Source organism: Euphorbia lathyris, chromosome 7, assembly GCF_963576675.1.
Source record: "Euphorbia lathyris chromosome 7, ddEupLath1.1, whole genome shotgun sequence".
NCBI lineage: Eukaryota > Viridiplantae > Streptophyta > Magnoliopsida > Malpighiales > Euphorbiaceae > Euphorbia > Euphorbia lathyris.
The window spans coordinates 69,211,466-69,237,483 of record NC_088916.1 but is presented as its reverse complement, the minus strand read 5'-3'; the positions used below and the strand labels follow the sequence as shown (position 1 = coordinate 69,237,483).

Genomic DNA, 26,018 nt, shown 5'->3' with positions numbered 1-26,018 from the left:
TGGGGGTTTGGGTGAGAGACAGGCTTTTTATACGAGCTGGAATTTCAGTCAAACTATCCAACACCTAAATTAGGTATATGGTCGCGTAAGTGAAATTTCGTTTGCCGTTTTTTTTTTGTTTTCCGTATACAATGACAGTCATTTATTTCAGGTGTCATCTGATGAGTAAGTGAAATTTAACAAAAACGTGCGTTTTCTTTGGATAACAGGCTTCTGTAATCATAACGTCATCTGAGAATCGAGCACATTTTTTATTTCGCCTTCAAATGACATAGAGTTAAAATACTGTCACGAAAAATATTCAGACGATACGAAAACAAATGTCGGTCATGTATCTTGTGTCATATGAAAGTGAAAATGGCATAGTGCTAGAAAAGAAGACTTAGATGCAGTTTACAGGATTTTGTGATGACTTGCACATTTTCAATCTAATCATGAGAAATTTCGCATTGATCGGGACAGACGAAGGCCAATCGAATTTCTGGCCTGCATGATCGATCGATTTATCTTGCTCGATCTCAACTTAACTTAGGATTTTATATTTACTTTGTAAAATAAAAAATGTCTAACATGCTCCCTGGGATATTAGAATAGTCATTTGAAAATTTAATATTTATAGTTATTAATATATGAAATAAAAAGCTAAATTTAACGGAGATGCAGATTTAATCCTAATATACAAAATGATTAAAATTTAATCCTAACGTTTTTAAACAAAATCAATTTTAGCTACATTATTGAAAATTTGAAAAAATAGCTATTATTTAACTGGCAAATTAGATCTTCCAAACAATTTTGTTGATAAATTGAAGCAATTTCATATATTTTTTTATTGGTTACTTACAATTATATTAAGGAAAAATTACAAAATTGGGTCAAATGAGAGACTCATTTACATATTTAACTCATTTACTCAACCTACTATATGTCTAGACTGTTTTTATGTAACTTTCCCAAAATACCCTCAATATGTTTGTAATTTTACGGCGCGGCTGTCTCCCTCCCGTCTATCTTCGCAGATTCTAGCATATGCGAAGCCTGCGAAGCTAATGTTTGGTTTAGTTGATGATTTTAATCAGCATATGTGAAGCTTGTGAAGCTAATGTTTGGTTTAGTTGATGATTTTAATTAGCATATGTGAAGTCTGCGAAGTTAATGTTTGGTTTAGTTGATGAATTTAATTAGCATATGCGAAATCTGGATGTGTTTTTAACAAAATTCGCTAAGTGGTATATAACAAAAAATGCCAAACAACAACAGATTCTAACATTAAAATCATAACCTTATCAAAATTTACAACAAAATTGCCACAATAAACTCCTAACAAATCACTTCAAAGTGAACGTGATGAATCTGGACGAAAATTTCTCCCTGTATTGGAAGTCCAAACTTTTTGGGATGATAAATGGAAGCTGGACCTATAAACCAAAGAGAATGCATTTCATATTAAATAAGATCATCGTAAGAACTTTTTGGGATGATAAATGGAAGCTGGATCATCTCTAATTTCAACAATTCATGGGGATGCCTAGAAAAGAAGACTTAGATGCAGTGTACAGGATTTTGTGATGACTTGCACATTTTCAATCCAATCATGAGAAATTTTGCATCGATCGGGACAGACGAATGTCAATCATATTTCTGGCCTGCATGATCAATCGATTTATCTTGATCGATCTCAAGAGAATATTGGGAAGGGGAAGTGAAATCGTGCATTTGGAAGAGGAAGGGGAAGGAGAAGATGAAAAATTAGAGTATTTTGGGAAAGTCACAAAAATAAAGTCTATATATGTAATAGGTTCAGTAAATGAGTGTTGGCCCAAAATAAAATAAATTTTATTTTCATGTATATAGAAAGTTTGGGTTTAATTTTAGGATATAGTTTACATTTTATCTGGAAAATAATAAAAATAAAAAGTATACATTAATAAATTCACTCCAAATACGCGAGGCGTATATTTTTATACGCGGGGCGTATACCACTTCCGAAGACGTTCAACTTCAGAGACTCAACTACGCGGGGCGTAGTTGCCGATACGCAGGGCGTAAACAAGGCGTCTAGAGAGATCAGACTTCAGAACTCCGATACGCAGGGCGTCCTTCATTTTATGCGGGGCGTACTTGCTTACGCGGGACGTACTCGCCAATACGCCACGCGTAAGACGCATCCACAAAGTGTTCCAAGATCAGAAGTTCCAATACGCAGGGCATATCCACCAATACGCAGGGCGTACTCCTTCACGTGGGACGTGACACAAGAGACGCCACACGTATGCACCATCAACAAAATGTGCCAACTCTAGAAGCTGCACTATGCGGGGCGTAGTCGGACATACGCGGGGCGTAAACTCTCTCTCGACAGCAGTTGGAATTGGTCAATGGAAGTTAATGGAAGTTGAGGTAGTGGGATGATGTGGCATTGGTAGTTGGAGGAAGTTGAGGAAGTTAAGGAGTTAGTTAAGTTAGTTGGTCACTAATTACCAAAATACCACTCACTAATTACCAAAATACCACTCCAAAATACTATAAATAGACCCCCTCCCCTTCATAAAAAAATCACACTCAACCCAAACACAAACCCCTCTCTAAAGGTCCCTTTCGATGCTCTCTCTTTTCTAGTTCTTAGTTTCAAGTTCTTAGCTCCTAAGTTCTTCAAGTTCTTCATTTTTTCGTAGATTCAATCTCTCTTTTAAGCTTCATTTAGCCTTAATTCAAGTTTCTTTTCAAGTTTCCCAATTCAAGTTAGCATTCCAAGTCTTTAATTTGCTCAAATCCTAGCTAAAACTCTGTTTTCAAGTTAATTTTCCAGATTCGTCCAACCTTTTTCAAAGCCAAATTCCGTCCATTTAACGTTATTTTTTGCCTTCGATCCCTTCAACAAAGTTGTTCCTAACGTCCTGAATTTAAATCTAGTGTGTTTAATTTCTCAATTCCGTACACAGAAACTATAGTTACAAGCTGATCTTTCCAGCCCAAATTCTTTTAGCTATTCTGCCCAGATTTTTTCAGATTCGTCCAGTCATTTTCAATCCTCAATTACGTCTATTTAAATTCCGTTTTAGCATTCGATCCCTTATACAAAGTTGTTCCTGACATTCTGAAGTTCAATTTACACTATTTACTCGTCCAATTCCGTATTCGTAAGCATCCAAACGAGCCTCCCGAAGTTAAGGTCTAAATCTGCCCCATTTGCCTACCAACGTTTTGCCATTGCACAAAGCACGTACCGTACGGGCCCGATCGGTTGCAGCTCTCCAAGCACCTCACGTCGACGCAAAAATTCAACATCAATCCGAGATAGCTATTGTGGCTCCGAGTTTGTTGTTGAATTCCAATTTTAATTTAATTGCATTTCAATTCCTCGTATTTGATTTGTTTTTTCCAATCCAATTGAATTAGCTATATGTTTAGTATAGAAGTTCTTCAATTGTAATTCATTTCCAATTTCATGTTTCAAACGCTTATTCAATCAATAAAATACCAATTTTCATTAAATCTTGTGTCAATTTCGCACTTTAAATTCCTTTATTTTCTCGTCTTCAATTTACCCGCATTAGCTTAAATAAAACAATTTATCTAGCAAAGTTTCTATAACGGCGCTAGAGACCCAAGAGGGACTTTTTCAATCCTTGCGTCCCTCGCCAATCGCTTCGTTTAAGATTTCAAGTTTTGGCGCGCAATTCCATAAACTTCACCGTCTTTAATATTTTGAGAAATAATTTCTCTGGCACGCCCGCACCCTAACCACACGTGACAAGGTTGAAATTAGCATATTCGCAAAATATCGCTAACAATTTTTGGCACGCCCAGTGGGACTAATTGTTTTGAGCTTAGCCAAAAATTGCAAAACCCATCACACACGTTTTTTTTTTCTCGCACTCAGCTTTTCAATTTAGTTTATTATTATTCCATGCTCTTACTTTATGCAATTTTATTCGCTTTATTTTTCATAATAAATTTGACTTAATCATTTTTTCTATTATCCACAGAGAATGCCTCTGAATATCAATGAGTGCAAAGCAGTCAAACCATGACGAAGACAACATACGAAAATGAAAGGGATGCTACGATACCGGTGCATTTTGGTGGTTTCAATCGAGATCGACATTTTACAATAAGTACAACCGGATTGTGGGTCCATTGGTATACCGTCTTTAGATGCTACGACGATGGCTATGTTCAGTTTATTCATAGCGATGAACATAATATTGATTGCAAGTGTTGTGCTTACGTTCAAACCGCGTCATTCTATGATGATCAATATGGTTGCTATGTGGAGCAAGTCCAGGAGTCCCATAAAAATTCACATGGTCCTGATTATATTGAGGTATGGGAGCACCTTCGAATGAGTAATCCTCATTGTCGAGGTAGTTATATTTGCAATTATAGGGATGAAAACCTCCATTTCCATCATCCTTGTCGGCAATCTTGCTTCGAAAGAAGCACCATTGCACCCGTCGAGCATACGACCTATGACAAGTTTGAGTGCCCCATTATGAGCTACGACCAAAATTCTTTCGAGGATTCTAGTCTTGTTGTAAATATGGAGGCGGTCCCAGTTGTTGAGGATGATGGAGAAATCAAATCATTACTTATGAAGGAGGAGCGATCAATAGACGATGCATATCAACAACTTGCGGATCAACTCGAGAAACAGACGGCTAATATCGCAGCTTCTTTCAGAACCTGCATTGAAGGCTGTATCGAGGCCATCCAAGATGCAGTACTTTATCATAATGCAAAGTTAGAAGCATACACCACACACCCAACTCTTCCAAAAATGAAGATTCCTAACAATGAACTGGCAATAGGAAGTCAAGAGCATGGAGATGATCCCTATGACTATGATTCTAGGTCCATGCAAGAGGATGACGCCACCTCCAATGATCTTGATTCGGGGGGCATCCACGAAACTCCTATAGAAATTCAAGAAGAAGAAGGAGATGTTCTTAGGAGCTATCATCCAACGAAGTGGATGATGTAGCGTCTAGTGATATTGACTCGGGGGGCAGCATAGAGGAAGCAACTCAACAAGAACCCACTCTAGAAGTACTGCCCATATATGCAAATCCCCAAAGGTCAATGGGATTTTTATGGAGCCTCGATATGAACGAGAAGGAAGTTGTGCAAACCCAAGACGAGGATGAAGATGTATCTCATGACCTCAATTCAGGTTTCAGCCAGGACGATGATGGCCTATCAGATACTCCGAATTCGGGGGGCATCCACGAAACTCTTATAGCAATTCAAGAAGAAGAAGGATATGTTTCTAGGAGCCATGAATCAGAATCCAACGAAGAGGACAATGTTGTGTCTAGTGATCTTGGTTTGGGGGGCATCGAAGAGGAAGCGATTCAGCAAGAACCCACTCTAGAAGTGTTCCCCAGAGATGTAAATACCCCAAAGACAATGGAAGTTCTATGGAGTCCTGACATGAACAAGAAGGCAGTTATACTAGCCCAGGAAGAGGAGGAAGATATATCTTATGATCTCAATTTGGATTTCAGTCGGGAAAGTGATGACCCATCAAACACTTCTAACTCGGGAAGCATCCACGAAGCACCTGTAGAAATTCAAGAAGACGAGGAAGACGTTTCTTGGAGCTATAATTCAGAATCTAGTCAAGAGGATGAGGTATCCAACCCCCGGTGCATCCAAATGGAAGAGGTTCAACAAGAATTTATTCTAGAAGAATCTCTCATTTTTGCGAAGTCTTCAAAATCAGAAGATTTTATGAAAAGTTGTGATATCGAAGAAGAAGTGGCTTCAGAAACACATGAAGAAGTTTTCTATGATTGTAATGCATAACTCAGTCACGATGAAGAAAACTTCTATGATAATGGTTTGGGGGGCAGTCAAGATCAAGAGATTAAGCGAGAATCCACCCCAGAAATACCTCTAATGATTCTTCCAACAACTCATGTTTTTCCAGAGCCTATGATCACCATGAAGTTTGTTAACTCAAATTGGGGACCAAGTTTGCAGACCATGATTCTTCTTTTCGCCAGTCTACTTCAACTTTCCTCCCATCCGAACAAGTCACGAGGTTTCTACTTCTTAACCTTGTTTATTTATGTAGACTCTAGTTTACCAACACTTTTTATTATGCGGAAAGAGAATCATGAAAATAAGAATCTAGACATGGAAACTCATATCCCGCTTGTAGAGATGTTACTGAGCATTTTATTGTATGAGGCGATAACATGATGTTGTACTTACAACATAGCCCATAAGAACATTTACGGTTGAAATAAGTTTGCGTTGTTGCCAGCATAAAAAAAAAAGAAAATGAAAAAATATTTCAGTTTTCAAAATAAATTATTTATGTTCATACTTCCATTTGGTTCATATTCTCTACTTTTGTTTTCGCATCTTCTTCATTTGCTTCAAACTCTAACTCACAAACCGAAACACTCCGTTATTACCATTTCTAGATCGTACTTGCAATCTATTAGTTGATTCCGGTTAATTAAAATACCCAGAACCAAGCTTTTGATAATTATTGATCTCAAAATCATAATTTCCATCAAACAACTGTTCCGGTTAGCCATTTTTTCCTAAAATTGATTTCATCCGTCATAAACCTTTTTTTTTCTTCAAAACGAATCTCAATTTCTTCGTTGATATCCAAATCATAACTCTCAACTTTCATTTCGTTCAAAACGATTTCCTATAACCTCAATTTTCTCACTCGAAATCACCCCATTGCCATTTGATTTTTCTTACATCGGATAACTCGTGTATTCAAATTTTAAAATGATTCCGACACGTCCAATTTCTCTAATTCGACAAATTCCAATCTGATTATTCTAGAAGACCATTTAGCTTAGACAAACATTATCCACTCCTCAATTCGAGCCAGTTGTGTCCAAATTAATCATTATTATAGCTTCAAGTTATTTTTCATTATTACAAGCCATTCTCTTGTTGCAAACCATTTCCATACCTTTTTCAAAAGCAATCCGTGATTCTAAAGTACCAATTATCTCAGAACCAAGCTTTTGGTATTTATTTGATCTGAATCAAATTTAATCCCATCAAACAACTGTTCTGAACAACTGTTTTGATCTCAAACCATTCATCGGTCACGAGGTCAAGTTTGTTATTATTTATTTTTGTACAATTATCTCCAATAATTTCAGCGTACATATTGCTTTGTAATTTTCCTGCTTTATTTCTCACATCTTCACAAAAAAAGGGGGTTCAAAAATACATTCTTTTGTGTACAAATTTTCAATTCTAGTCAATTTATACACAAAAGAGGGGGGCAATTGTTGGCCCAAAATAAAATAAATTTTATTTTCATGTATATAGAAAGCCTGGGTTTAATTTTAGGATATAGTTTACATTTTATCTAGAAAATAATAAAAATAAAAAGTATACATTAATAAATTCACTCCAAATACGCGAGGCGTATATTTTTATACGCGGGGCGTATACCACTTCCGAAGACGTTCAACTTCAGAGACTCAACTACGCGGGGCGTAGTTGACGATACGCAGGGCGTAAACAAGGCGTCAAGAGAGATCAGACTTCAGAACTCCGATACGCAGGGCGTCCTTCATTTTACGCGGGGCATACTTGCTTACGCGGGACGTACTCGCCAATACGCCACGCGTAAGACGCATCCACAGAGTGTTCCAATATCAGAAGCTCCAATACGCAGGGCGTATCCACCAATACGCAGGGCGTACTCCTTCACGCGGGACGTGACACAAGAGACGCCACGCGTATGCACCATCAACAAAACGCACCAACTCTAGAAGCTGCACTATGCGGGGCGTAGTCGGACATACGCGGGGCGTAAACTCTCTCTCGGCAGCAGTTGGAATTGGTCAATGGAAGTTAATGGAAGTTGAGGTAGTGGGATGATGTGGCATTGGTAGTTGGAGGAAGTTGAGGAAGTTAAGGAGTTAGTTAAGTTAGTTGGTCACTAATTACCAAAATACCACTCACTAATTACTAAAATACCACTCAATAATTACCAAAATACCACTCCAAAATACTATAAATAGACCCCCTCCCCTTCATAAAAAATCACACTCAACACAAACACAAACCCCTCTCTAAAGGTCCCTTTCGATGCTCTCTCTTTTCTAGTTCTTAGTTTCAAGTTCTTAGCTCCTAAGTTCTTCAAGTTCTTCCTTTTTTCGTAGCTTCAATCTCTCTTTTAAGCTTCATTTAGCCTTAATTCAAGTTTCTTTTCAAGTTTCCCAATTCAAGTTAGCATTCCAAGTCTTTAATTTGCTCAAATCCTAGCTAAAACTCTGTTTTCAAGTTAATTTTCCAGATTCGTCCAACCTTTTTCAAAGCCAAATTCCGTCCATTTAATGTTATTTTTTGCCTTTGATCCCTTCGACAAAGTTGTTCCTAACGTCCTGAATTTCAATCTAGTGTGTTTAATTTCTCAATTCCGTACCCAGAAACTATAGTTACAAGCTGATCTTTCCAGCCCAAATTCTTTTAGCTATTCTGCCCAGATTTTTCCAATTTCGTCCAGTCATTTTCAATCCTCAATTACGTCTATTTAAAGTCCGTTTCAGCCTTCGATCCCTTATACAAAGTTGTTCCTGACATCCTGAAGTTCAATTTACACTATTTACTCGTCCAATTCCGTGTTCGTAAGCATCCAAACGAGCCTCCCGAAGTTAAGGTCTAAATCTGCCCCATTTGCCTATCAACGTTTTGCCATTGCACAAAGCACGTACCGTACGGGCCCGATCGGTTGCAGCTCTCCAAGCACCTCACGTCGACGCCAAAATTCAACATCAATCCGAGATAGCTATTGTGGCTCCGAGTTTGTTGTTGAATTCCAATTTTAATTTAATTGCATTTCAATTCCTCGTATTTGATTTGTTTTTTCCAATCCAATTGAATTAGCTATATGTTTAGTATAGAAGTTCTTCAATTGTAATTCATTTCCAATTTCATGTTTCAAACGTTTATTCAATCAATAAAATACCAATTTTCATCAAATCTTGTGTCAATTTCGCACTTTAAATTCCTTTATTTTCTCATCTTCAATTTACCCGCATTAGCTTAAATAAAACAATTTATCTAGCAAAGTTTCTATAACGGCGCTAGAGACCCAAGAGGGACTTTTTCAATCCTTGCGTCCCTCGCCAATCGCTTCGTTTAAGATTTCAAGTTTTGGCGCGCAATTCCATAAACTTCACCGTCTTTAATATTTTGAGAAATAATTTCTCTGGCACGCCCGCACCCTAACCACACGTGACAAGGTTGAAATTAGCATATTCGCAAAATATCGCTAACAATGAGTTAAATATGTAAATGGGCATTCCATTTGACCCAGTTTTATAATTTTCCCTTATATTAATAACAAAAGTATATATTTTAGACAGTTTGACCAAAAAAAATTACGATTAATATATATGTAACAAACTTAGTTATTAGCATTTTAACAGATATTATATAGTTGTTTTAGTAACGCATTAACTATCTCAGACATAATTGTTGTTTGGAATGTCTGAAATGACGGTTAAATAACTGTCAAACCAATCCTTACTAATTTTCAATAATGTAAACCTAAAATTAATCTTGTTTGAAAACATTAGGGTTAGATTTCCACCATTTCGTATGTTAAGCTAAATCTATAATTCTTTTAAAATGTTAGGGTCAAATTGGGTTTCATCCCTTAATTTATTTTATTATATTCATGCTATTATAAAATTGAATACTAGTAAACCTCAAATTAATTCATTATTTACGGGCAATTTACTCCACATTCTGGTTGCTTTTTCTCTCTACCAAGTTCTAAAAATTAATTTCTTAATTTAGAGACAATAAATTTGTGCTTTCCTTCTCTCGTGAGACTCATAGTCAGGGGCGAACCGACACTATGATTAGAGAGTCTTCCCAACCAACCCAAAAATATATTTTAATATAGTGGGTGAAGGATTTTGACCCCGTCAAAATTTCCGGTTGCCTCCATCTCAACTAGCAACTCCCTTAAAAATTTGATCACCTTGTATTATTGTCTAGTGTCTCCAAAATGATGGAGACGTCCCTGGCTTAAAGGTGCCGTCAAGGTAATTTGGACCATCACGATTATCTCGTGGTTTGATAAAAAAAATATATATTATTTTTAATATAAATATATATTAATTGTTCTGAGTTCGGAAATTATTTTCTTACTTTGATACGATTTGAACTCGATATAAATATAATTCAAATTGGGTTGATTTTGAATAAAGTAGTTTTTTTTTTTTTTTTGTAAAATCTGATTAGTTCACACAGTTTTGATCACATGGACCTTAATGACTATATAGTATTTGACCATTCATTTTTAGATCTAAGTTTATTAGAATCTGAGAGTAGAGATTCAAAACATCATAAAACTTAGATTTAATAAACCTATATCTACCGGTGAATGACCAAATAAATTTGGTGATTCGCCGTTAGTTCGCATCTGTATCTAGCCGACCAAACCATATACAAATCTAGGATCTCTTCTATGGTTACTTTATTTTTTTACAAAGTAAGGCCCTGTTCTTTATTACTTAATTTCAGTAACAATCAGTTCAGTTCAGTTCAGTTCAGTTCAGTTCAGTAGTAATCAGTTCAGTTCAGTTCAGTTCAGTTCAGTTCAGTATTCAGTTTCAGCATTCAGTTTCAGTTTCAGTATTCAATAATTTATCATTATTTATTATAATTATTATATATTATTATTATTTATATATAATTTATTATTATTATCATTATTTATTTATAATTTCAGCAATTTATTATAATTATTATAATTTATTATATATTAATTTATCTATTTTCATTATAATTATATTTATATATAATTTATGCTTTGTCATTATATATATTATCATTATTTATTATAATTATAATTATTTGGTGCAACTTATTTGCAAATTTTGCGAAAAGTAAATAAATATTATATTAATACGTTTACATTACAATGCTTTAAAAAATTAACTGGCTCAACTACATTAATATCTCAAATAGTGCAATTTTATCCCTAATATTAGAAGCCAATAGCAATTTTACCCTTAACATTGATAAATTGAGTCAAGATTTTGTATTCATATGAAAATTCATATTTAGACGTTAGGAGTAAAATAACCCCGGACCCAAAACGTTAAAGGTATTTTTGTACCTTAATACTTAATTGTAATAAAAAGTTAAGAGTGTGTATTCATATAAAAATTTGTATTTAATTTCATAGGCTTTAAATTATATATAAACTAGTCGAAAACCCGTGCGATGCACGGAGTATGAAACTTTTATATAATTTAGATAAATAAATAAATTGATATATTTACGATAATTTTATATCATGCTATGAAACAAATTTATATTATGTATAATTAAAATTAAATATTATATTTACGATACAAAAGAATTACGATGTAGGTTAAGCAAAAATTGAATGAAACTACAATTAAAATTAAATATTATATCTACGATACAAAAGAATTACAATCTATGTATATTATTCTATAAACTATTACAATCAATACTTTTCTAATGTTGCATATAAAGAAACTTTATCAATTTCATATGTTACATATAAAAAAATAAAATTCGTAAGAATTAGTCACAAATTCATCTTGATGATAATTATTTTGGTTGATGTAATTTCATGATCACCAAGTATTCGAATTCAATTATTCATTCTGCTACCTATGCCTTGGGAGGTCATGGGTTCGAATCACATCCGGGTCTGGTGGGGATTTTTCTTTCTTCCTTAATGTAAGCGCATTGCGCAAATTTAAAAAAAAAATATTCATTCTGCTACAATAACCCAATATATCTAATTGAATCAGTTTAAGATGATGATTTCTCTTATTTTCATCTCGTAATATCTCATCAAGACATTCGATCAATTTGTTCTTCATTCTTTCACTATATAGAATATCAGCCATACTCGCAGATATCACTTATTTGACTTCATTAATATTTTCTAATAACTATATATTCTTGAATTTTGTAAGTAAGAAAAACAAACAAAAGAATTGGAAAAAAAAAATGAAGGGACGAAAAAGATAATTAGGAGAAAACCATCTTCCTCTCGGGGGTTTTTTTTTTTGAAAATAAGAGAGAATGTCGAGACATAAGCGTATAAAGAGGAGAGTGAAAATATTTTTTGAGAGTGAAAATATTTTTTTTCCATTAATTAAACATTTTATTTTTTCTTAATGAAGTATTAAGTCCATTAATTAATTTTAGTTAAATAGAATTAAATCGCAATCGTAACCACTCAGTACAAAAAAAAACGTTTTATAATTAATATGTGAAATTAATTATATTAATTAGAATCATTATGCTCAACATTTAAGAATTTGAAGAGATTCAAATAATAATATTTTCTTAATTAATATTTTTCAATAATTTGTCCTATGATTATATTTTATTTTCATCTGTTAAAAACTCTTGAAATACTAACAATTTTGTACGAACTATAATATAATAGTTAAAAATTATATAAGCCAATGTTGCAAAAGCAATTATCTCAATATCCATAATGTACATTTTTAGGATTTTGAACATCAAAATTTATTTTTATTTACCTTGATTTTGAATTCATATCTAGCATAATCCACATTCTTCAAGAATAAACATCTTATCAAACGTATTAGACGCTTACAATCTCATTGTCTAGAAAATTGTAAAAAAAATAACTTCATGATAATAATAATAATAATAATAATATAACATAATTTATATTGAAATAAACTTCATTGTAAGTATAATATTCCAATATGTCTTTAATATTTTATTTAATATGTCTCAAATTTCAATGAACAACTATTGTGTGAAACTTTATATCTATTTGTACCAAAATGCATAAAAATAAAAAATACAATCCATATCAATTAGCTAAACTCAAACTAAAAAAAATGAGTGGATTTCAACATGTTCCGAATTAGAAAAATTAATCTAACTTCAATTAAAACTAAAGATTGAGTTCATAAAAAGCCGAAAATCTAAATTTTAGTTAGAGTTAACAATCAAAACGATAACACCTAGGAACATATACTAAAAAAAATGCAAATATACAAAATCTTTGTCATTTTGAAAAATAAATAAATAAAAAAGAAAATATAGATAAGGTAGCGAGAGGTATGGAATCTGGATAACGACAGAAATGGAATTTCATCTCTGAAAGATGAAACTATAACAATAATTGTTTAATAAAAATAAAACAGCAGCACAATTGAGAAAGACAAAAATTGAGTTCATATAAAGCCGAAAATCTAAATTTTAGTTAAGAGTTAGCAATCGAAACGATAACCCCTAGCAACATATACTAAAAAAGAATACAAATTTACAAAATATTTATTTTAGCCATTTTGAAAAAAAAAAGACAAAAAAAAAAAACATAGATAAAGTAGCGAGAGGTATGGAATCCGGGTAACGACAGAAATAGAATTTCATCTAAAAAATGAAACTATAACAACTATTGTTTAATAAAAAGAAAACAACAACACAATTGAGAACAAAAATAATTACAACATATGAAAAAAAACCCGAATAATTAGCTTGAGAAACATAAGAATTTCTTGTAATTTTTGGCACTTTTGTGTTTTTCGATTTTAGTTGTTCATGCATCTTCTATTTCTGTCGGATTTCTTCAATTGAAGCTACCAGTTTGGAAAAAAAAGACAAATAAAAAAGAAAACATGCATAAGATAGCGAGAGTTGTAGAACCTGAGTAACAACAGAAATGAATCTGAAAGATGAAACTATAACAATTATTGTTTAATAAAAATAAAACCACAACATAATTGAGAACAAAATAACTACAACATACGAAAAAAATCGAATATTTACCTTCAGAAATATAATACTATCTGTCATGACCAATGAATATAATGGTGGAATACTATCTATCATGCTTTATATAGAAGTTTATTTGTGATTTTTGGATTTCCTTTGCTTTGTGTTTTTTCATCTTCTCGTAACTCTTGCTTTCTTTTATTATTTTAATTAATAGGCTAATAATTATTTAATATATTATAAATATAAATTTGTTAGTTTTAATTAATTAAATATTTATTTTTAATTAATTAAATATTTTTAATCTGATTTTTTACTACGTTGACAACTCATCAAAAAGATCTCTAAAACACTTCTTCTCATTTCTCTCTGCTTCCGTAATTATATATAGTATAGATTTGTGTTTGTATGTAATTTATATTTTTAATTTAAATTAGACTCATTTTTATTTAATGTCATAGGATTTTATCGAGCCTAGATTTTATTTGATATTTAATTTAGTTTAATCTTTAATAATATGTTTATTTATTATTGATATTATTTTTTTTGGTAGAAATATTATTATTATTATTATTATTATTATTATTATTATTATTATTATTATTATTATTATTATTACAAGCTTATTAATGTCCAATATTATCATTAAATTATTTTAAAGTCTAATATCATCATTATTGTTACGTTCGATTAAATTCGGTTAAGTTCGGTATCATTCAGTTAAGTTTAGTAGCATTCAGTTAAATTCAGTTCAGTATTCAGTATCATTCAGTTCAGTTCAGTTCAGTTCAGTAGCATTCAGTTCAGTTCAGTTTTTTTCAGTAATAAAGAACAGAGCCTAAGTCTTACTTTGTGTGTTTTCATTATTGAATGATGAAAACACACAAATTAACCCAATAGTGAAAACACATAAATTAAAACTTACTTCATAAAAAAACAAAATAAGCATAATCTTTACCAGAAATCTAATCTAATGTAAGACAATATGAGAATAGTCTAAAAAGTATTTAAAGAAATCTAACGAACGAAAAAGTAATCTACTACCTTGGCTTGGCTACTTATAAGTTTAAGCAAAAAGGCAACATACTTTATATTCCCTCAAATTTGGAAATAACGTAGTTTCAAATACTTGTTAGCTGTCCAACCACTGTAATTTCTCACATAACGAAAGCGATGGATCCCACACCGCTAAATAACACTTCAGCCACTCCTTTCTATTTTACGCGCTCTATCTTGCTGGCACCCCATTTATACACATCACCACCGCGTTTCCGCGTAGCTTCTTCTCACTTCACCTCTCCCTATAAATTACTTCTTCCCCCCTTCTCTTTCCTCACATTCCAATCTTTAACCCTTTCTTCTTCAACTCTTCTTTAGTTCTTATCAATGGCTTCCTTTGTTTCTTCAAATTTCTTGCTCCAGTTACTTTGTGTTCTCTCTCTGTTTCATCTTAATTCCTCTGCTAGGCTACTAATCGACGACAACGTTTTATTCCAGTATCACCATGGCCCTCTTCTTCGGGGCAAAATTTCTGTGAATTTGATTTGGTATGGCAAATTCAAGCCTTCTCAACGAGCTATTGTTTCTGATTTCATCACATCCCTAGAAAAAATTGAACCCCAAAAGCCCTCTGTTTCAAGTTGGTGGAAGGCGACTGAGAAATATTACCATCTTGTTAACTCTAAATCCACTTCTTCTCTTTCCCTCTCTTTGGGTACTACTCAAATCATCGATGAAACCTATTCTTTAGGGAAATCTCTTGCTAACAATCAAATCGTTCAATTAGCGAAAAGGGGTGGGGATAAGTATGCGATTAATGTTGTTTTAACAGCAGCAGATGTAGCAGTTGAGGGATTCTGTTCTAGTAGATGTGGGACACATGGGTCTGCTTCTAAGATCAAAAATTCAAAATTGGCATACATTTGGGTTGGGAATTCGGAGACTCAATGCCCAGGGCAATGTGCGTGGCCATTTCACCAGCCTATTTATGGACCACAGAGCGCGCCTTTGGTTGCACCGAATAACGATGTGGGATTAGATGGAATGGTTATTAATTTGGCTAGTCTTTTGGCTGGGACTGTGACTAACCCATTTGGAAATGGGTTCTATCAGGGTCCAAAAGAGGCTCCTTTAGAGGCTGCATCTGCATGTACAGGTGTATATGGAAAGGGTGCTTATCCGGGTTATGCTGGTGATCTAATGATGGATTCAAATAGTGGTGCTAGTTATAATGCGAATGGTGTTAATGGCAGGAAATATCTACTTCCTGCTTTGTTTGATCCTTCTACTCAAACTTGCTCCACTCCACTCTAGTTTAATTCTGAAACATTCATATATACTACATATTGTATACATCATATACTGTATAAGAATTCTTTGATTCTTTTTTCGTTGTATTGGTTGCTACTTCTGCTTATAAATGACATTTTGAAGTTATTATTAATTTTGCACTCATTTTGTTGGATTTATTTTGAAATTCAGACTAATTACGAGTGACATCTTATAAGTTAAAAGGGTTAATTCAAATAATAAAAGTTTGTAAGAAATTACATTTTACAGAGAGTGGGATTGAGAGATTTCAAGACAGACAGCGGGTCGAGAGAAAAAAATTGGTTAGTTTTGAGTCCAGCAAAGAAGATAAGTTCAGATATGAACCCTTATTTCTTTTTAAAAGGAGATTGATTGATAAAAATTGGTATTACAATCCGGATTCAGGATTTCGGAATCGGGGGCTAATTTTAGCCGAAGATTAAAAAAAAAACACTTACATATATAAAAAAAAAGTAAAATCAAATTATATAAAATGTACCTATTTTTTTGACAGCGGACACGCTCTCAATAGATGTCAAATCTATTTTTCGAGATCCAGAATTTTGAAAATATTGTAAAATGGCTTCATCTTCCATCCGGTTACGTAAATCCGTCTTAACAATATTAAGTGTTGAAAAACACAAAATTAAATCCTCAAATCAAAATCACTAAATTAAAGAATCTAAATTTATTCTACAAATTAATTCAAATTCCATAAACTATAAAAACCTAAACTAAAATTCCAAAATCAAAACCCTAAATTAATTCAACAAATTAAACTATCAGAACCCTACAAATTCTCTAAACTAACAAAACCCTAAATTAATTCAACAAATTAAACTATCAAAACCCTAAAATAATTTAACAAATCACCAAATTAATTCAACAAATTATAAATTCAAAACCATAAATGAAAATTAACCTAATTTTATGGAAGAAATTACATACCTTAGAAGACTAGCCGGAGTAATTAGAAGAAGAAATGGAGGAAAATGAAAGGAAGGGAGGAGGAGAGCAGAAGAATGATGGAGAGGGGGGGAGGAGAGTAGCGAAGTAGGCTGCTGAAAATTGCAAAGTCACAGCAGGGATTGGGGATTTTCACCCCAATCCTTGTTTTATTTTTTTTAAATTTGGCCCCCCAAAACGACATCGTTTTGGGGGGCAAAATTTTTAAAAAAATTCAGCCCAGCCCAAGTGGGCTGAGCTGTTTCTTCTTCGCTACATCTACTGCAAAGGAGATGTAGCAGCGCCGTCTGCGCCTAAATCCCTAAATCGGGATATGCTGGCTGCGCCGGGGGGGGCTAATTTTTAGCCCTCTCTAAACCCTCCATGGCAGCTCCGGCGCCGTAAGGGCTGGAGCCCCCACGGGCGCCGGGCTGCCTCCGCCTCTGATTACAATAGAAAAGAGATGAATTTAGCCTAAAAATCCAAAGGCAAAATTACCTCAATCCAACCTAATACAAAGAGAGTGTCTATAAAAATCAAAGGAAAAAGAGTTAATTTGGTATTTATATTTGTTTATTTTATAAATTAACCCTCCTTATTATCTAATTATTACAAACAACGTAAAAATCAATTAAACCATATTTTTGATTTTTTTTTTCCTCTTGCTCTCTTCTCTCTTAATTTTTCTCTCTCTAAAATCAATTGAGTATAAGAAAAAACCGAGAAACAATCCCCAGATTATTTTTCTTCACGCAAGTGCAATAGGAAACAAGAATCGTCCAGCTCAAAAAAAAAAAATTAAGGTAAATGTTTTTCAAAAAAAAATTACCTTCAAGAGTTTTCCATTTTGGCCAGCAGCTACCAGTTTCTTCATTGACAATTGCCCAACTGGTACCATCTCTACTCATAATATTAATTTTTATATTCACAAGGCAAGACCAATCCGAAGTCCAAGTAGGAGAAGAAATTACCAGGAGTAAATTTTAGTTGCTTTGGAGATAGGAGTCAAATGAGCACTCGAGTTGTCCAAATTGAATTGGGATTATTTCTCTTTCTAGATTTGTTGTTGATTTTGATTTGGTAAAGAGGTTTTTTTTTTTGTTAGGTTCAATTGATTTTAGAGAGAGAAAAATTAAGATAGAAGACAGAGAAAGAAGAAAAAAATAAGAAATTAAAGAGAGATGGAAAAGATGGTTTAATTGATTTTTTATTTTTATTTTAGAGTTTGTTTGTGATAATTAGATAATAATGGGGTTTAATTTATAAAATAAACAAATATAAGGACCAAATTAACTTTTTTCCTTTTGACTTTTAACACTATTAGTAAATTTGGTATGTATTTGCTAACGGAATGAACCTCAAGATACCATTTTATAGACTGTTAAACCACATGGGTGTTGATCGAAAACATGTGTAACCAAAAGGTTTATTTTTGTACTTCTCCCAAAAAGGAATGAATTGGAAGAATGTCAATTTTGAATAGCTAAGGTCATCTTCAAAAGAGTGAGATTAAGTTCATTATAATAGGATGTTGTAATGTGTTAAGTAAAAACACGAAAACATTGCAATTGTTTACTCTAATTTTCAATATAATTTTGTATAGTTTACCCAAAAAAAATATAATTACATATTAAGAAAATATAAAGTAGAAGGGTGTCGATTTTGAACAACTAAATGCTTGAATCAGATATGCAGTCAATATAGTGGAAGAGTAGAAAATGGGTTTTATTACATAATGTTTTTCTTTTACAATTTAAGTTAATATATATCAAACAAAATCTTTTTAAAATTTGAGGATTTTATAATTTTAAAAGTAACGATCCGATCTGAAATTTATGTCACTGGGTTGAAAGTTTCAATCAGGGGCGGAGCCAGGGGGAGGGTCGACCAACCCTCTAGCCCCGCCAAAAAACCCTAGAGTGGGGGTTTTTCTCCCTGGTTCCACCAGGAGCCGCCATGGCCGGAGGAGCTCCAGCTATGGCAGCGTAATTTTTTTTGTAAAAGATGAATGAAAGTTTCAACTATCTTCTACTTTTATTTTTAGGTTGTTGATGCACAAAACGGCGTCATTTTGTGCAGCTCAAAACAATATCGTTTTGTCTTAGAACAACTTAGAAAAAAAAGGATGGAAAGGGCATAAAGGCCCTTTCCATTCACACACACACAAGCGTATTATTTTGTGTGTGTCTTCTTTTCTTCTTTTCTTTCATTCAATAGAAAAAAAAGGAAGATAATCTTTGAAGTTAGAGAAAAAAATTCTAAACTCACACAATTTTTCATAAATTCATATTCACCTAATTTTTTTCTTTTCTACTCTCAATCAATTCAAGTAAGTTCTTTTAGTTTATTTTTATGCGTTCTAAATTAGGGATTTCTAATTTAGAGTTTTTTTAGGGATTTCTAATATATTATTTGCTTATTTAGATATTCTAATTAATTTAGGATTTTAGAATTTAGAGATTTCTAATTAAGATTTAAATTAAGTATTTCTAATTTAGGGATTGTTTTTTTGAAAGATTTCTAATATGTTGTTTAGTTAGGGATTTCTAATTCGATTCGTAATTGATAATGTGATATTTAGAGATTTTAATTAAATTGATGATATTTAGGGGTAGTAATGGAATTGATAATGTGATAAATTTTAGGGTTTTTTTTTATTGAATTCATAATATGATATATTTCAGGAGTATTAATTTGATTGAAGATATTCATCTAAATGTTATAAAACTAAGTAAATTGTTAGTGAATATTGAACACACCGAAAAAAAATTTGTGACATTTTACGGAAAAAAAATCTACATAGGGTGGAGCCCCCCGAGGTTCAGGTCCTGGTTCCGCCATTGGTCTCAATAATGAAAAATCTTAAAAGATGTTGATGTGAGTAAGAATAAACTGAATTCTACTTTGAAATTGAGAGAAAATGACTTAAACTTTTTAGTAAATTTTTTTTAAACGTAAATATTATTTTAAAACCGTGACATATAAAAGTTGAGGTGCATGCTCAGGGGCGGATTTAGGGGGGTCAAAGGGGGCATTTGCCCCCCTTCATCCGAATTTTTTTTTTTTTTACCAAAACGACGTCGTTTTGGTTCCAACCAAAACGACGTCGTTTTGGTTTATTGTTTATTTCACAAACACCACTAAAACGCAGCGCATGATTTTATAAACATCACAAAAAAAAGACATCGCCTACTCCCAAGGATTTCGCCTCTTCTCTTCCTCGCGTTCTTTCCTTTCCTTCCTTCTAGCGAGAGACTCCAGCGCAACCCTCCTCCATCCATCCAGCAGCAGCGCCGGCGGCAGCGTCTCGACGCCTCCTCCTCTCCTCCTCTCTGTCCGACCGGCGGCCGCCATCTCCAAAAACAGGTTATTTTTTTTTTATCCTTTAATTTAAATTTTTGGTTAAATTAAATGTTACGTTAAATTAATTTTAGGTTATGGATATTGTCAGTTTGTTCTTAATTTGTTATTCTTAATTGTTAGTTAGTTTGATGGTTAGTTTGTTCTTAATTTTAGGTTAATGTATATTGGTTGATAGATTGTTCTTAATTTTAGTTTATTCTTAATTGATATCAATGTTAGGGGTAAAATTGATGCAAAATTACAAAATTGATATGCAATTAGTGGAAATAAAGAAAAAAAATAACTATATTTTATAATAGTGTCTGAAATCGATCCAATTTATCAACGTTAGGTATAAAATTGCTCTTGACTACAAACATTAGAGGTAAACTTGCACCACTTTAGATGTTAGGGGTAAAATTGCAGCTGACCCAAAACGTTAAGGATATTTGATGCGTAACAACCCGAGAATTCCGGAAATAGATGAATGATTTTGCATTTTTCGTCACCAAAAATTGAACAAATTTATATTTTTTGTCTAAAAAATTTTTACGTAGAATTTTGCCCCCCGCTTCCTCAAATCCTGGATTCGCCACTGTGCATGCTATGGCTATTTTGTTGAAAAACAAAATAATGTTTACTTTGCTAAGATAATGATTGATTATAATTACTATTAATCTCAACCATCCAATTATATTAACAAGCAATTCAATTATTTTAACCAGATAATTGTTCTTATTGTCTTCTACTCATCTTTCTACTCCCTCCATTTCAAAATAATTGTCACTTTTGATCAAATTTTTCCATTTCATATTATTTGTCAGGTTTAGTTTCCAATGCAACTTTTTCCTATTTTACCCCTATTAATGAGTTTAATATTAATTACACTTTTTGCTATTTTAAGTTTTCAATGTATGGAGAGTGGTTCAATTTAATGAGTGACACAAAAAATGAGAATTATTAATGAAGAGAGATAGAGGGTATTCTAGTCCATGTTGCATAAATTTAATGCAAATCAATAATTTCCTTAATATGCGTGCTTTGGTCAAATGTGACAATTATTTTGAAATGGAGGGAGTATCTTTCTTCAACACGATGCATCTCCTCACAACATCTTTGCTTCAGTCGCCTTTCATTGATTACATTCTCCACCATGCCAACTCTTCGCCAATCTCGTGTCTCTTATACAATTGATGATTCTTTGGAAAGATTAGAAACAGCAGGAACATGAATATTAGGTAATTTTCGCTTTGTTGTTTGGTTTTGGTAAAATCTTACATTCCTATTCCTATTGTCAATTTCAAGCTTTAAATTCTTAAAATATCATTTATGATTTGTTTGCCTTATCTGCTTCTGATTTTGGGTGGTGGATTTTGTTTCTTGTATTATATAGCAGAACTTTCAGTTCTCGACTTTTCTATGAGTGGTTACGGCAAAAGGGGAAAATTCAACCATGGAACCGTTTTATTTGGGCCAAGCATATTCTGCCTGTTAAATCCTTAATTTGTTAGAGGGAATTACTTGGCTACCTTCTTACTCACGACAGACTATGTGCTCGCGGATTGAGTATTGTTTCTCGTTGCTGTTTGTGTGAATTGAAAATTGAAACAGGGCAGCATATCTTTCTTGGCTGTAAGTTTGCACATGAAATTTGGCAGGCTGTTAGTTCGCTATTTGGTCGCGGTATCCAATCGAGCTCAACAATGGAGGATTTGATAATAGCGACATCTAAGCAAAAATTCAGCACGCAGGTGGCGACCTTATGGTCTGCGGTAATAGTTAATCCAATTTGGGCTATTTGGACAACGAGAAACAAACGTATCATTCTACATATTACTTTGTTAACTAAAATCATTTATATTTAGTTTAGAGCATCTTTGATAACATAGTGATATTATCCCGAGGACTGAAAGAGATATTGATCTTGGGACCGCCGCGTATCATTCTCCAAAGGAAAGTTAGAAGGCGGATCTCCATGGTCCAATTCAGGGAGATCCGCTGGCGAACCTACGAGGCGAATCTCCTCTCTCACCTGATTCGCCAATGTAACGGCTGGGCGCCGACTCGGCCATAAAGATCATTAAATAAGCTATCAATTAGCTAACCGCCAGGTTAAAGATAACTTGTAATCGTCAATTAATGGAGCATTAATGGAGACTCTCTAGTTGCCAAAGGTTACAACTTCTAAGCTATATATAGCCTACATCTCTAGGCTATCAAGGTACACATTCATACATCCCTTGTCAATTCAGTTTGCTTTCCCGATTCCTCTTACTGACTTTGGCATCGGAGCTTCCCCCCGTCGAACCCAACGACGCCCTCACAGGGACGGAAGCTAATCAGAATTTCTCTACTTGTCATCAATTGGTGCGGTGAAGGTGGAATCCTTAATCAAACAAAGGGTTTTTCGTTCACATTAAGAAACTATGACAAACGGAGATCAAAATCCCTCCTCAGGGAATGAAACACCATTAGTTACCCCATCTAGTGCTGGTCGCACCGATTAAACTGCTCCTACAACACACGCCGACAGTAGCATGCCCCCGGATGCTTTCATCAACATGTGTGCTCGAGATATTGGAGAGCGATACGAACCTGAGATGGGGAATCGCCTCCGCTCATTTATGACCCTTCCTCCACATTGGAGCATGACGTCCGCATCGGCCGTTTCATCTTGGCCGTTGTTAAATTTCAGACCGGGTGCCCAAAGTTCTTCGTTTCTCCAAGCTCATAGCACGGATTCTATGGTAACCACCACGTCACCGATTGGCGAGCGACCGATCAATCAGGAGTTATTTCCTAGTGGCGCAGAAGGAAGTCAAAGAAATGATTCAACCCTTCCTGGCGGATCTATGGGTCCTGGGTTGAACCTTGGGGGCGGATCCGATGTCCCAAGGCGTCCACGGACGAATTTATCCCTTGGCGGATCCAAAGGGCGAACGCACAACAAGTAGAGAAAGGAGAAAGGAGGGCGGTCAGGGTCACCTTCGCCCCGACGAGCGAGATCCTCCCGTCGTGGCAGATCGCCCCCATCTACTGGCCATAGACGGAGTAAAAGGCCAGAAAATACACCCCATTCAGGTGGACCACCACCACCACCTCCAGGAACTGTTGGACACATCCCGTCGGGAAGCCAGGGGGGAGGTAACGGGCCAGCTCCCCCAGACGGAGGAAACGGATGAGGAGGTGGCGGAGGAGGAGGAAGCGGAGGAGGAGGCGGACGCAACAATGGAGGAGGACGTTCGCCATCAGATCCATCGTCTGACTCAAGTTCTTCTTCTTCTTCTCCAACAGATTGCCACGAAGAGACCGTCCTAGGGCGGAACCGAAATTTTTTGATGATAGAGTTAGGGCCCTGGTGCTCCGTATGAATGAAGAAAATGTCAGGCACAACCCGTTCGCCAATAGGGATTCGCCTTTCGCAGCTTGGATTGAGGCAGAGGAAACGGAAAGAGCTTTTAAGATTCCCAATCTCGCAATATACACGGACAAGGACAATCTAGAAGCTCACGTCCGAAAATATCGAATACTGGCCAGGCTCAACCGTGCTACTGAGCCCGTGCTCTGCAAAATGTTTGTCACCATGCTGGGGGCCTAGCCTATTTGTGGTTTCAATCTCTACCTCCAGGCTTGATAAACAGCTTTGATAAATTGAGTAGGGAATTTTGCGCTAAATTCGCCAGTTGTATTCCTGCAGTGGTGAAATCTGGGAAGCTTTTTGAGTTAAAGCAAAGAGCGAATGAATCCCTTCGGGAGTATGTGGACACTTTCAACCAGTTGTGCATACAAATCGTTGATGTGGATATCTCCGTAGTTGTGGAATGTTTCGTAAGAAACACTACCTGCAAGAGTTTGCAGGAAGATCTCATCCGAAAGAAACCCACCAGCATGGCAGAGTTGATGGAGCGTTGTAAAGACTTTATGGAGGTAGATGACATTCGCCGAGGTTCACCATCATCGCCAAAAAGGGACAAGGGCGAATCTCGTCCTCGAGATCGGGACAGAGACAAGCGTCAGGATTCTTCCTCTAGAAACAGGCGAAGAGATTCCAAGAATAAATCAACGTTTTCCACCTCCTTCACACCTCTCAATGCTTCTAAAAGTGAAGTCCTTATGTGGATCGAGAACAGCCAGCACAAATGTAGCATTTCATACCGCGAACCAAAAGGGGGGGGAGTACACCAATAATGGTAAAAATCCTAAAAACTATTGTAAATATCACAGGAAAATGGCCATGACACTGATTCATGTTGGGAGTTGGCTCGGGAAATTGAGCGTCTCATCGAGAGGGGCAAATTGGATCGGTTCATCCAAACTGAAGACAAGAGGGGAAATGGTGATAGATCCAAGGAGGGCCCAAAGAAGAAAGGAAAAGGTACCATTAATGTCACAGCAGGCGGACCTGGATATCAACCAGTACTGAAAAAAGCAAAAACCTCTGCTCTTGACAGAGCAACGTTGAATCGCCCCTTCGCCGATGCAGGCCCGATAATCTCCCCTCATGCGGATGCATTAGTCATTACTATGATGGTGGAAGGTTGGGAGATGAAGAGAGTAATGATCGATACTGGGAGCTTATGCAATGTCATCACACGAGGGGCCTTCGCCAAGCTAATGATTGATCCAGTCCAAGTAGAGCCTACCGTAGTGGATATCCTGGGAGTAACAGGGCACACCATCCAAACAAAAGGCCAAGTCACTTTAGATTGCGAGCTAGCGGACGATGATCAAGTGTGGAAGGGTGATTTGGAATTTCTGTCCTAGACGGTCAGTTAGCCTACAATATCATCCTCGGGCGACCATTTATCTCTGAGGTAGCAGCCCTTATCTCCATACGCCACTTGACGCTTTACATCCCCACGACCAAGGGAGGTGTAATGATCAAAGGGAACCAAAAGGTGGATCAGGAAGAGCTCGTCACAATGGCCTTGGGCGAGACAGAAATGTACCTTGTGGCGGATGAAAAGCAGGTGCGAATGGCTAAAGGGCTCAAAGGCTAAGTCAAAGAAGCAATTACCAAGGTTCTCCAGGAGGCGGAGGACGTCTTTGCTTGGAAGGACGAGATCCTCCCGGGGATCAGCCCAGACGTGATCACTCACAAACTTAACATTGATAAAGATGCAATTCATGTAGCTCAAAAATGAAGAAACCATGGCCTTGAGCGGCAGAAGGTGATAGAAGAAGAAATCGCGAAACTCCAAAAGGCGGACGCCATTGAGGAAGTGCTCTACACTCAGTGGCTGGCGAACGTCGTTTTGGTAAAGAAGGCGGGCGGATCTTACCGTATGTGCATCGACTTCACAGATCATAATAAAGCTTGTCCCAAAGACAACTATCCTCTGCTGTGTATTGATATACTTGTGGACGGAACCGCTGGACATGCCATGTACTCCTTTACGGATGTGAAGTCAAGTTATCATCAAATCCCCATGGAGCCCTCAGATAGAATCAAAACCTCGTTCGTGGCTCACCAAGCCACTTACTGCTTTAAAGTCATGCCCTTTGGGCTTAAGAACGCAGGAGCCACCTAACAAAGGATGATGAACAAAATATTCACCGAAAGTAGAGGTGATAACTACTCAGTCTATGTGGACGATATGATCATTAAAAGTACAACTGTGGAAAAGCAGGCAGATGATGTAAAAGAGGTACTGGACGTACTCCGACGC

At 35.3% G+C, this 26,018-nt stretch overlaps 1 protein-coding gene and 1 long non-coding RNA gene across 2 annotated transcripts; one reads left to right on the top strand and one right to left on the bottom strand.

Moving 5' to 3' along the window:
• Positions 1-13,378: 13,378 nt before the first annotated feature.
• On the bottom strand, positions 13,379-17,132 carry LOC136235710 (uncharacterized). The gene is made up of 3 exons (XR_010691907.1): positions 17,011-17,132; positions 16,562-16,676; positions 13,379-13,616 (listed from the first exon to the last, which is right to left on the bottom strand). It is a non-coding gene; the product is annotated as an uncharacterized lncRNA (long non-coding RNA).
• On the top strand, positions 15,080-16,202 carry LOC136235709 (protein PHOSPHATE-INDUCED 1-like). Its single transcript, XM_066025600.1, has one exon. It carries the CDS (start codon positions 15,139-15,141, stop codon positions 16,063-16,065), a length of 927 nt encoding a protein of 308 aa, XP_065881672.1. The 5' UTR covers positions 15,080-15,138; the 3' UTR covers positions 16,066-16,202.
• Positions 17,133-26,018: the final 8,886 nt, after the last annotated feature.